Genomic DNA, 13,800 nt, shown 5'->3' on the forward strand with positions numbered 1-13,800 from the left:
TGCGATTGCTTTTTATCACATACTCACATATCACAGCCTCAAGCTGCAGGGCAGCTCAAATGATGAAAGTGGAAGACAGGCCGGGTGCAGTGGCTCCTGCCTGTGATCCCAGCACTTTGAGAGGCCGAGGCAGGTGGATCACCTGAGGTCAGGAGCTCCAGAAAAGCCTGGTCAACATGGCGAAACCCTGTCTCCACTAAAAATTCAAAAAATAGCTGGGCGTGGTGGCAGGTGCCTGTAATCCCAGCTACTCAGAATAGTTTGAACCGGGGGGACGGAGGTTGCGGTGAGCTGAGATAGTGCCACTGCACTCCAGCCTGGGTGGCAGAGTGAGAAGAAGAGAAGAGAGGAGAGGAGAGGGGAGGGGAGGTGGGGAGGGGAGGGATGGGGAAGGAAGGAGGGAGGGAGGAAACAAGGAAACCACACTGGAAAGCGGAAGGAAGGAAACAAACCACATTGGGAAGAGAGGAAGGAAAGGAAGGAAGGAAGGAAGGAAGGAAGGAAGGAAGGAAGGAAGGAAGGAAGGAAGGGAGGGAGGGAGGGAGGGAGGGAGGGGAGTGGAAAGCAGAAGGAAGGAAACAAACCACATTGGGAACAGAGGAAGGAAGGAAGGAAGGAAGGAAGCAAGCAAGCAAGGGAGGGGAGTGGAAAGTGGAAGGAAGGAAACAAACCACATTGGGAAGAGAGGAAGGAAGGGAGGGAGGGAGGGAGGGAGGGAGGGAGGGGAGGGGAGCAGAGGGGAGGGGGAAGGAACGGAGGGACAAAGGGAGGGAAGGGAGGGAGGAAGGGAGGAAGGAAGGAAGGAAACAAACAAGGAAACCACATTGGGAAGTCCAAGCAAGGATGTGCTCAGTAGGTCATATGGTTTGGATATTTGTCCCTCCAAATTTCATGTTGAAATGTGACTCCCGGTGTTGGAGGTGGGACCTAGTGGACAGTATTTGGGTCATGGGGGCGGATCCCTCATGAATGGCTTGGTGCCCTTCCCATGGTAATGAGTTCACGTGAGATCTGGTTGTTTTAAAGAGCTTGGCACCTCCTCCTCCCCTCTCTCGCTTCCCCTCTTGCCATGTGATGTGCTGCTGCTCCTTCACCTTCCGTCATGAGCATAAGCTTCTGAGGCCCTCTCTAGAAGTCAATGCCAGCACTATGCTTCTCATATAGCCTGCAGAGCCATGAGTCAAATAAACCTCCTTTCTTTTTAAATTACCCAGCCTTAAGTACTTCTTTATAGTAATGCAAAATAGACTAGTACAGCTGGACAGTACTGCTAACCGATGACCCTATCCCCAAAGCTGTTTCCATTCATTCACTTTGTTGAGAGTATGTCAAACCATCCCGGGGTGGAGGCTGGAGACGAGCTTAACCCCACCTGCAACTGTTCTCTTGATGGAGCTACTCTATAGAAAAATCATGTTCCATTAGTTCACTACATCATGACAAAAGTAAATGTACTTGTTTGAACATTGTACAAACTAGTCCTAAAAGGATTCTCACGTATTTTATATGCTCAGTCTTTAGGGAGGCAAAATTTTTTTATGTAATCTATACAAGAAAGTTATATTTTCAGCTGTTATCCAAAACAAAGGAAGCGTACTCTGTGAAAAATTGTTATTATTGCTTAACAATATCCATTTCCAGAGGAATGCTTTGCTTAAGTAGAAGTTGGCTGACACAACCATAAAGGATGCTGTGAAGTGATTTCTGTCATTTTTCATACATGGAAACATACGAACTCAAGGGTCTACTAACTCTTCTACAACTTTAAAGGAGCAGTTATCCTAGGATACTTTCAAACCTGAGATTCTGAGATTCTGTACTTTTAACATTCAACCCTTAGTTTCCTCATTTCTAATATTCATTACTAAGTAAATGATAAAGAACAAATTAAGCATAGCTTCAGAAAAACTAAAAAAATAAATTGGTTATGCATCTCTTGTGATGATTCTAAGGCAAAAGGCACTTTTATAGAAGTCTTTCACACTTTAAGAAAGCTTGCTATATAGAAAGTGATTGAGTTGGGCACAGTGGCTCACGCCTGTAATCCCAGCACTTTGGGAGGCTGAGGCGGGTGGATCGCCTGAGTTCAGGAGTTCGAGACCAGCCTGGCCAACGTGTTGAAACCCCATCTCTACTAAAAATACAAAAGAATTAGCCAGATGTGGTGGCGCATGCCTGTGGTCCCAGCTACTCGGGAGGTTGAGGCAGGAGAATTGTGTAAACCTGGGAGGTGGAGGTTGCAGTGAGCCAAGATCACACCATTGCACTCTAGCCTGGGCAACAGAGCAAAACTCTGTCTCAGAAAAAAGAAAAGAAAAGAAAAGAAAAGAAAAGAGGTTCTTTCCTCTGTAATGTCTCTCCATTCCCATTTAAAGTCTCTGTTGATCTGCAGCATAATTTTAGTTTTTTCTCCACTATTTGTCCAATACTGCAAATGCACTGTAGTTGAAGAGAATCTGGTGTTGTAATGGACAACAGAATCAATCTCTTTTTGTACTCTGAGCCTGCAGCAGGTAGTATATATGTCCTCATTTGGCACTTTTTAATTTTCATTACAGAGATCTTCCCTGAAGTCATATCAAGATGACATTGAAAGGATTTGATAGAAAGGAAACCATTTGTGGCAAAACAGAGAGAAAAATACTCTCTCTGTGATACAACCTACAGGCAGAGTCAAAAGTCAGTTCACAGAAACCAGAAAACAGACATCCCCTTGGCTGCTTTCCTTCTGGTAGACTTATCTAAAGCTCTCACTAGCAAGCACGCCCCTTCCAAAGCCATAGCCTTTTGTCCTCAGATTTCATATTGGCTTTTCCGCGTTATCAGTGTCCCTGTCAGTATAGCCATCCATAGCACAGTTATTTAGAAGGCACAATTAATTGACTTGTATGTTGTCTCTTTGTAAGCTTCAGCTTGGTCCGTGTGGAAACTTGTCAGCTTTTCCCCCAATTTCATGTTGTTTCGGCCTGTAGTTGTGTTACCTCCTTTGGATGTCAAATTCTCCTTTCTCCTTGAACTCTCCAAAGCCATGTATTTTGATGAACCAGCTCTCTCTGACATCACCTGAAACCAGCTTAATAAATCACCCCTAGTCTTCTACCAAAGCACATTTCCTTAAATGAGTTTTCTCATTTTGCCGCACAACCTGAATATGGTCAGAAGAAACACTTCTTTGAAGTCCATACCCTCCTCAATCTGCTCTCCTCTCCCTCTCTAGGGGATCCTTAGGTATGAGTTTCAGAGTTTCTCTAAAGCAGCTTCTGGGTTTCCCTTTATCACAACACTCTATCCCCAGAGTAACCATCTGGGACCTTCATCTATTCTTCCAAACTGGGCACGGTCTGCCCAATGCACAGCTGTGCTCTTTCCAAACAAGAAGGTATTTAAAACCCAACTGCAAGTCCTACATGGGGTACAGGGGATTGTTGCCAGCCACATGTCATTTTGGAACTATTTTTGCCTTCTTTCTTTTTAAATCATATAGGCCTATTAATATTCAAGGAGTTATTCTCAAAAGGTGGTTAAATGCATAGAAAAAATTAAAATTAGAAGAGCTTTGCATTTTAAAGGCAGCTTTCTGTTTTTGCATGGCCAATGGTGTCTCCCTTTTGCTTCCTTTTCTCTGTGGATGTCTTTGTTTGTGAAGTTATTTTTTAACCATAATAAAAAGCTTAAAGGCCAAAATACATAAAGAGAAATACTTCTTATACTCAAGAGGTTATCGAGATACCAGAGATTTTAAAATGAGTTCGTAACATTGATTCCTAAGCTCCAGGCATTTCCTTGAAGAATTTCCAAAAGACTTCAAATAAATTTTTCTTGCCAATGTTCATTTTCAGATGTGTTTAACACCAAGTTTTCTGGTGTGAATATGCATATATGACTCTAGAAATCTCTACATTCAGAAACTAAAACTATACCAAAAGAAAAATAGGACATTTTTTATTTCCTTCATAATATGACAGGCAATACAGTAGTTAGGAAAACTAAAGCTCTATATCTAGTCATTAGTGGATTTTAATGTCACTTAGCCTCAGTTTCCTGACTAAGCAGTGAGGGTGGGCTCAGAGGTCGAAGTCTATTCACTGAAGCTTTTAGATCTTAACATTATTGGATTCAATCACATACTTCTTTTTTTTTGAGACAGAGTCTCACACTGTTGCCCGGTCTGGAGTGCAATGGCGCGATCTCGGCTCACTGCAACCTCCGCCTCCCAGGTCAAGTGATTCTCCTGCCTCAGCCTCCCGAGCAGCTGGGATTACAGGCACCCTCCATCATGCCCAGCTAAATTTTTGTATTTCTAGTAGAAATGGGGTTTCACTATGTTGGCCAGGCTGCTCTCAAACTCCTGACCTTGTGATCCACCCGCCTTGGCCTCCCAAAGTGCTGGGATTACAGGCATGAGCCATCGCGCTCAGCCTCAATCACATACTTCTAAGCTGATGTGATTGTTTCTGTTTTTGTGGAGTTAGAACCAGCTGCAAATTTAGAGAGACCACATTCCCCATAAGACTGCATATGCTTCTGACACCAGTTGCAAGTTCAGAAGTTCCCCAAACCACCCCCAGGCTTGATAGTTCTGTAGAAGGACTCACAGAATTCACTGAAGGCTGCTATGCTCATGCTGCATTATGGGTAAAGAATGCAGATGAAAATCAGACAGGGGTAGAAGCACAGATGGCAGAGTCCAGGAAGAGTACCAGATGCTGAGTTTACAGTCAACCTCTCTCTATAGATTCAGGAGCACATTTCTTTCCTGGAACAGGTGTGTAACAATTTGCATGGGGTATTGCCAATGAGGGAAGCTTCCCTGAGCCTCCGTGTTCAGAGTCTTTACTGAGACTCCGTTATATAGGAATGGTTGACTGCCCACATGGCTGACCTCCATTTCTAGCCCCTCAGAAGGCTGGAGATATAAACCAAAGCCCCACACCCTTCATCACATTGTTGGTCAATCTGGCATGGTCAGGCCCCATCCTTTTTCTTTTTCTTTTTTTTTTGAGACAGAGTTTCGGTCTTGTTGCCCAGGCTGGAGTGCGCAATGGCACGATCTCGGCTCACCACAACCTCTGCCTCCCAGGTTCATGCGATTCTCTTGCCTCAGCCTCCCAAGTAGCTGGGATTACAGGCAACTGCCACCATGCCCAGCTAATTTTCTATTTTTAGTAGAGATGGCATTTCTCCATGTTGGTCAGGCTGGTCTCGAACTCATGACCTCAGGAGATCCACCCCCCTCAGCATCCCAAAGTGCTGGGATTACAGGCATGAGCCACAACACCCAGCCCGGGCCCCATCTTAAATGCCATCTGGTGTGGCCCTACCCCTAAAACACAATGTTAGACTCTCTGGAATAACCCAAGGCTTCCAGGCAAATGAAGACATGTTTACCAGGCAGGACATCCCAAGGGCTTAGATATTACCTTCCCAAAGCCAAGGTGAAGGGCCAGATCTCTTGAGGGCGAGGCTAAATTCTCTATTACACAGTTTTGAAAATTTCTCTGTTGAGGACAAGAAGGCAAAGATTCCTAGGACTTACTACTAGAAGGAAACCTGAAAATCCTAATGTTTCTTAAAGTAAGATTCCAGGACCACTTGCATCAGAATCACCTGGCATTAACAAATTGCAGACTCCAAAGCCCCACCCCAAACCTACTGAATCAGATTCTCTGTAACAGAAGCATTGGAATATGCATTTTAAGCATTTTCCTTTCGCAGTTTTTTATGTAGGCCAAAACTTGAGAAATGTAATTAAGATCCAAGGTCTTGTTCCTACAAGTAGAATGAAACTAGCATGCAATAAAGCAAAGGGAGAAAATTCTGCTTCTTATTCCACTGCTGAGTTTAACATGGGCAAGCCATTACTCCTCAAACATCATATGTTTGAAAATAACATTTAGCTACATTTGTTTTAAACAGACATAACTAATGTAGCATGCTCTTAGACTGAGAAAATATTCATTGAGTTACTTTGTGCTCTTGGGAAAGATGCTTGTGGAATACAAGATGGAACTCCATCTAGTTCAGCTGGCCTTGGGAGAATGAGTGGATTTCTCTTTTCAGAGTATCTATGTGATCACTGTTGCCCTCCTAAGCAGGAGTAGTTTCTATTCATCCTTTCATTCATTCACAAGTTGGTATCTGCTATGCGGCAGGCAATGTTCTCGGTGCTGAGGAGAGAACAACGAACAAAACAGAAAATGCCTCTGCCTTCCTGAGGCCAGGATCACACATATATTATTCCAGATAGTGATACATGCGATGCAGACTTTTTAAAAACCAAGATAAAGGGGAAAGGACAGCTGAGAGCGGAGTTTGTCATTTAACATAGAATGTTTAGGGATGGAGTTTCTAATATGATGACTTGTGAGCAGAGAAGTAAAGGCTCAGCCACAGAGTTATTTGGGTAAAAGGAACAGCAAGTTCTAAGGCCCTGGGGCAGGAGCAGTTTCAAATGTTGTGAAGGAGAAAGTCCTATGTGGTGGAATTCGAGGAAGACTAAGAGGAGTGGAAATAGATATGGGGAGTACAGACATCTCTTTGAAGGAATTTGGAAACAAAAGGGTGCATAGAAATGGTAACTTTTGGGATAGATAAGGTCAAAAGAAATGTTTTATAGTGCCAGTTGTTAAGAGTAGAAACATGTCAACGTGTGTGTGTGTGTGTGTGTGTGTGTGTGTATAACAACCCAGTTGTAGAGGGAGGGGAGAATTGTCAGAGTGGTGTCCTTGAGCTGGTAGGAAGGATGGCATCCCGTGTATAGGTGCAGCAGTTGGCCTTGAATTAGGAACATAGATGAACTCTTTACTTCTTTCCCTTTCTCATCTCTCTGATTCCCATGGTGACCTTATTTTCAGCCTTCCTGCCTCTTCTCATGACACTTTCATGTTGAATAAATCCTTTTATCTTCTAATGTACAGTTAATACTTCATTCAGAAAAAAATACAGGAAACATAAAAAAAGATATTCGTAACACTGTTCACCATAGAGTGAGGCTGAAATATCTGTTCTACCAATTACCAGTTTCGTTGTATGAGTCAAATGAGTTTTATCGTACAGAAGATCCCCCAGGAAGCAGCCACCGCTCGAACCTTATTTTAGAATGGAATAAACATATCATTATCAAAACTTAACAGTGTTAGCTGGTCTGCCCATCATGCTCACGCTATATAACTTTCCTTCTCTTTTATCCTGTTCTGTATTGAATGGCCAAATTTTTTCTGCTACTTCAACTGAAACTGTGGTCTAATGTCTAAATGCCCCCTCACCTGCTGAGAAAACTTAGAGCCAAAAACACCTGGTATTGGTCAGTTGTTAAATTTATCACTCAATATATTCAGCCTGGAGTGATTTGTTGAGTTAGAATGAGAGCAAATAGTGCCACCTGCTGGAATTACACTTGGAAGGGGAAGCGTGAACATGCCAAGAGCTCTCCATGGTTTTGTCCCAGTCATTAAGCCTTTCAGACGAAGTCATGAGCCTGCTTTATTCAATAGTAATTTCTTCCACCTGTATTCTTTTCTGGTGGCAATATGCCACCTTGTGTATTTCTCTTTTAGTATTTCTCTTTTCTCCCTGTAATGATTCAGTATCTAAAATTAATATTAAGACCAGCTGTATTTCATTTTATTTCTCTTAGAATCTCTTGAAAAATTACAGAATGTTGCAATTTGAAAGAACCTTAGAGGTTCTCCATAGTTTCAAATGCATTTTGGACACAGGAACTTTTGGGAAACTATGGATATAATCCTCACTTTGGACCTCAAACTGAGGCCTGAAGAGTGAAAAGTGAAAAGACCACACAGCTAAGGCTCTGTATCAGTTAAGATCCTTTCAGCTACAATAAAAATGGCTTGAGCAATAATATAACAGCATATCTCACATAAGAAATCCTAAGGTAGATGGCTCTGTGATTAATTTAGAAGTTGAATAGACCAGGTATGGTGGCTCATGCCTGTAATCCCAGCACATTGGGAGCCTGAGGTGGGCGGAGAGCTTGAGCCCACAATTTCGAGATGAGCCTGGGCAACATGTCAAAACCCCATCTCTACAAAAAATACAAAAATTAGCTAGGCATGGTGATGTGCTCCTGTAGTCTCAGCTACTTGGGAGGCTGAGGTGGGAGAATCATCTGAGCCCAGGAGGTCAAGGCTGCAGTCAGCTATGATCACACGGCCACACTCCAGCCTGGGTGACAGAACAAGACCCTGTCTCAAAAAATACAAATAAAGAACTTTTAAAAGTTGAACAATGTCAGCCATGACCCAGGCTCATCCTCTGTCCTCTGTATCTCTGACATTTGTGAGGCAGCTCCAGCAACATTAAGAACCACAGCTTCCCACCCAATATTAAGGGGCAGAAAAGGGACTGTCTTTTCCTTATATCTCACCAAAAGACTCCACTCATGTTTCATTGGCTAGGAGGGAATTATGTGTCTCATCCGAAGTGGGTAGCTGGCATGGAGCCTGGAATTGCCATCTTTGCCTTCGTTAAATCCAGATCCATCCTGTGGGCCTTGGGTAGGGCTGTCCTTATGCAAAGCACAAGACTGTGGAAACACAGAGATTCCAGGGCAAAATCAGATTAGCTCACAAAGAAAAAAGGGAGAGTGACTAATTATTGGGAGAAAAATCTCCATGGGTCTCTTCCACTTCTGCCTGCCTTCTGAGCAAGAAGCACTGACAGCTTTGTTTATACCTTTTTTAAGGATGTGCATATAGCTAACAGCCTTGGAAAATACAGATAGTGTCTTCCTCTGGGACAGAGGGTAGATTTATTTCATGGCCAGAGTAATAAATATAATGTCACTCTCTGGGGCAGAAATTGAGCAAGTTTGCTAGCAGCTACTGTAAAAGATTGGGGTTTCCTAAGTCCAGGGTCCCTCAGCTGTGAAGCAAATTTATTGCATGTGCAGCATCCACCTGGGATGGCCTGCATTCCCCCGCAAGGGAAAGCAATGTGAACAGGAAGCTCAGGCTGCCTGCTGTGTTGTGAGTAAAGAAGTCCTTTGTCTCTGACCCAGGAGTTTCATGTCTTCTGCCAGCATCATCAAACTATGGCCATGTTAAACTATGGTTCTGCCAGCATCATCAAACCATGGCTAACTTGTTAGCCTGCAAGTGGGGTAAAGTCTCAGACCCTTCCCAGTTCTTGATACTCATGGAAAGGCAGCCATTCATGTTTGGCACAGTGTTCTTTCCAATGAGCCAGGCTATACGCATCCAATTCCAATTCCCAAATACTTATTTCTAGAAATGAGAATTTGTTCAGTATATAAGAAATTCCTTTTCCATGAGCAGAAACAGGGCAACACTTCAGTCTCCAACTGGAGACACATATTAAGCAAGGACAGTGTCATTGGCTCAAGTGTCTTTTATGCTGTCTCCCTTTTATTTGCTCACTGACTCTCTCTATAATTATCTCTTTTAAAATGTCAGTTGCTCTCACCCAGAAGACCAAGAGCAATCAGCCACAAACTGAACTTAGAAGCTTTTAAAACACACTGGCTGTCTGACTGGGGGATGGGGTTTCTCAAAGGCTTCCCGCAGCAATGTCAGAGAAGCTGACATTGAGAGACTGAGAAAAAGGAGCCCTTTCCTTGGCTCTCACAGTGGGTCTTACAGACCCTTCCTGAGGAAGCAGCAGAAGAGGTGTGGAATGTGCTGACTTCATAAATATTTCTCCAGCAGAGCCTGAATGGAGGCTCTTTGGGAAGAAAATTGCTCATGGGGGCCTTTGGCCTTGAGTCCCTCTTACTGTATCCCATTGGGGTGAGAGGCTCTGAGCTACAGCATCGTCCTGGCAACTTTCTTCCCTTCTCCAGAACAAAGTATTGATGTTAACGTGACGGTGAAGAAATAGGGGATCTATTGGGACAAGCAAAAAGTATAGGTATTTTCTAGCAACTTCTGGCACTCAGAATGTCTCCAAATAGTGACAGTTTGAAGACCTGGACACGAATTCATCATAGCAGTAGGAGAACAGCAGAGGAAATTAGAGCAGCATTTATCCCTACGAGTCAAACCTTAGGGTTAAACTCAATTTATCCCTAAATTCTATTTCCTTGATAGCAGTTGATGCCTTTAAAATGAAACAATCTTTCCTACTTAGCCCGGGAACCCTCGTTCTCTTGCTGTTCTGACAACTTACATTTAAAAAATGCTCCTGCTAAAATACAGCGTTATGAGAACAGAACAGATTTAATCTGAAACTAAGGCTGCTTTTTCCTCATCTGCTCTATCAGAACTACAGAGAAAGATCACACAGCCTGTGGGTCATATTATCATCTTCCTGCATTCTGATCATACTTCCATGGAAACCTTGATGGAGGTCACTGGCCTGCAAGTTAAATCCAGTCCCAATGACCCCTGGAGGCAGGGGCTTCTAATTTAGATGAGATATTTTTCTGAAGTGTGTGTTGAATCACCACAGGTGTTGAAATGAAAGTTCTCTCGCTAACGACATGAAGGATCAAAATTCCTTGGTACAATTAGGTTGATTAAATTGAGCTCTGTGTCTAATATCCCTGTAGCTCAATAAAGTTAATGCAGCTTTCCAAGGGGCCCAACACAGAGGCAGGGAACAGTCTAGGTCCTGAGAGAATCTGGCCCACCATGGTTTTTAAATTAGAAGTTTGATTGCTTGTGACACCGTCTCAAAATGGTACCAGCCAAAAGAAGCTGAATTTTCCATTAGCCCAGGAAAAAAAATGACAGATATTTAATTAAACTGCTTAGGGATTAGGTGGAAGGCTTATTGATGGATAGAGGAGCTGAATATCTTTATAAGCAAAGTTACGAAATTCACTGGTGTGCCACATCTTTAATGTTGAAAAGAATTCACCCAGCCTAAGGGAGCTGAAGACGTGTGTGCTGCTTCAGCCTGAAGCTGCCTCTCCTGTCAATCACAAGAAAAAATATACGTTTAAAAAGCTTGTTTATAAAGCACTAGGTGGTCACTGAGGAACTTAACATAAAACATAAAATGTGAAATAAGAAAGCTACTTACTCGGGAGGCTGAGGCAGGAGAATGGCGTGAACCCGGGAGGCGGAGCTTGCAGTGAGCCGAGATCGCGTCACTGCACTCCAGCCTGGGTGACAGAGCGAGACTCCATCTCAAAAAAAAAAAAAGAAAAGAAAAAGAAAAAAAAAGAAAGCGACTTATAGCTAGTTAATAAAGCAACCACCGAATCCATTTGCCAATTGTTGAGAGGTGACTAATTGCAGAGGAAGGTTGATTTCGAGGTGATCTCTAAAAAAAAGAATAATTTGTGGTCAGTGCTAGAGGGTAGGTTATGGGAAGGAGCCTACATCCCAGATGGGGAATAGCCAAGGTTTGCAACAGATGATGTACGACAGGGATTATTCTCCAGAAATATTGTGCTACCTTTCAGATAGGCACAAGTGGTCGTAAAATGTCAGTCACTCTCATTACACCAACAATAGGTCACCCTCATTACACCAACAATAGGTTACCCTCATTACACCAACAATTCAAGGGTCCCCAACTTTCAATGGAGTATAAAGATCAATGAAATCAAGTTTCATAAATTCCCCCAAAGCAGTAGCTCTCAACTCTAGCTATGTGTTAACATTTCCTGGGGAGTTTTTTAAAATGCCAGTGCCGACTCTTGACCAACTGAGTCAAAATCTCTGGACACAGGTGTTTCAAGAGATTCCCAGGTGACTAGGAATCACTTCCCAAGGAGCTACTTACTGAAAAGGTAAATTTTATGTGGAATTAGAAGATATCAAGCTCTGAAATCTGACAAACCTTGGTTCAGTTTGTGACTCCACTAACTTACTGAATCTAAGACACTCAACATGCAGTAACTTCTCCAGACTTCAGTCTCCTTATCTGGAGAGGGTCAATGATGGTCACATCTTGGAAGGCTTCTAAAATTAAATAAGGAAATAAATATATACCTGGCACATAGACCTCCAAAACACCCTTGGTTATTAATGGTTAATGATTGACATTTTATCCTTCTTCCATTGATTTTGTCATCGACCTTTCTAGGACGTGACAGGCTTAGATGATTTTTCCTCTCCCTGCTTTGTTTGTCGTCTAGAATTTACTGCTAGTTGGTGTCTGGGAGAAAAATACTCATGTCTTTCATGCTTTCTCCTCCTCCAGCTGCCACAGAGGTGTCCTTTTCATTTGATGTGGGAAATGGGCCAGTAGAGATTGTAGTGAGGTCACCAACCCCTCTCAATGATGACCAGTGGCACCGGGTCACTGCAGAGAGGAATGTCAAGCAGGCCAGCCTACAGGTGGACCGGCTACCCCAGCAGATCCGCAAGGCCCCAACAGAAGGCCACACCCGCCTGGAGCTCTACAGCCAGTTATTTGTTGGTAAGTAATGGAAAGGTAACCATGGCTTCCCTCTGTTGATTTTTAAGAGCCTACACAATGCAAAAAAAAAAAATCAGCCTATGCAAGGTTTGATATAGAGATCCTTCCAAAAGTAAGGGTGTTGTCCTCTTGTAGTCTCCTTCAAGACAGAGTGGAATAAGGAAGAAGGTTCGGGAGACCTAGATCTCCTTCCACTTCCACTCTTGGGAGCTCACTGTCCTCAGCTATAAAATCAGAGTGCAGGCTGAGACATCTCTCAGGTCTCTCTAATATCTGCAATTTTAGGTTTATGGTTTTAGAAGTGTATAAAGTTATTTGATCATTTGGGGCACTTGTAACTGTGTGGAAGGAAAGGAAGGGAAGGAAGGGAGGAAGGAAGGAAGGGAGGGAGGGAGGGAATGGGCTAATTTCAGATTTTTTTGAAATGATAAATATAAAGCCATTCCTTTCTTGCCTGTTCTCAAGGTTCTAGGCAGAGAAAGATTTAGACTTTTCCTGACATACGAAAAAAGATCAGTACAAAAAAGAAATTTAAACAGAGCAAAAATTTAAACTACCTATGCAAGAAGTGGATCCAGCCACCCAGTCTAATATTTTTCACTTGTCTTTCTGCTATTGAAATATTTCAGATGAACCTAAAATTACTTCAAATTCATACCTGTTTCCCATGGCTAGTTGAATTTTAAATTTTGTTTTTGAGAATATTCATATGTTAGGAAATTAGCAACTTTTCCTCTGTTGAATGAAAAAAAGAAGTGAGTTTGAAGGACTTTGTGGATACATCATCTTAGACCCCTCTCTAGGGGGGTCAATTGATCAATGCAGTCAACTGTGGAAGTCTCAGACACAGCAAGACAAGAACGTGACCCGGTTGCTGTTCATATTCATAACACCTACCACTTGGGCTCCACCCTACGTCAGAGCCTCACCGAGAGCCAGTTAATTTTAACAAGGGGCAGAGTCCCCACAGTGTCTTTCATAGCTGTGTTGGGAAGCTTGAAGAGCAGTAGAATGTCATTAAAGGAAAGGTAAAATTAGATCTCCATTCATTTTGTGTGATGTTGGCCAACTGCAAAACAAAGGTGTGAGTCAATGAGCTTTGAAAGTGAGACTGACTTTTAACAACCACATCAGCTGGGGCTATAAAAGAGTCACAGATTTAGAAATAAAGTATTTCCTAATTACAACTGGAAACCAGCCCTTTCCAAATCCTTCCCTCAAGTTATAGATCACAAAATTACACATTATTTTTTAATTAGCTAAATGTCAGGTCCATTGATCCCTGTTGAGCACGGTGAAGAAATTTCACTTCATCAACATGTGTGGCCCAGATTAGCTAGGACAAGTTTCTTCCTAAATACTGTTAATTCTGAACACACTGGGTAGATTCTATTTGGTTTTCATCATAACAGGTGACCCTACTTGACTCAACTTCTTGTTTTTTTGACC

The 13,800-nt window shown here is 42.7% G+C and overlaps 1 protein-coding gene across 2 annotated transcripts in view; it reads left to right on the plus strand.

Annotated features, from left to right (window-relative positions):
- CNTNAP2 (contactin associated protein 2) overlaps window positions 1-13,800 on the plus strand; it is a 2,323,962-nt gene that overhangs the window by 2,033,223 nt on the left and 276,939 nt on the right. For both annotated transcript variants that reach the window (XM_063641685.1, XM_063641684.1), the window contains exon 17: window positions 12,133-12,351. In XM_063641685.1, the coding sequence (XP_063497755.1) occupies window positions 12,133-12,351 (219 nt within the window). The remainder of the gene's footprint in view (window positions 1-12,132; window positions 12,352-13,800) is intronic.

Source organism: Symphalangus syndactylus, chromosome 6 (assembly GCF_028878055.3).
Source record: "Symphalangus syndactylus isolate Jambi chromosome 6, NHGRI_mSymSyn1-v2.1_pri, whole genome shotgun sequence".
Classification (NCBI taxonomy): domain Eukaryota; kingdom Metazoa; phylum Chordata; class Mammalia; order Primates; family Hylobatidae; genus Symphalangus; species Symphalangus syndactylus.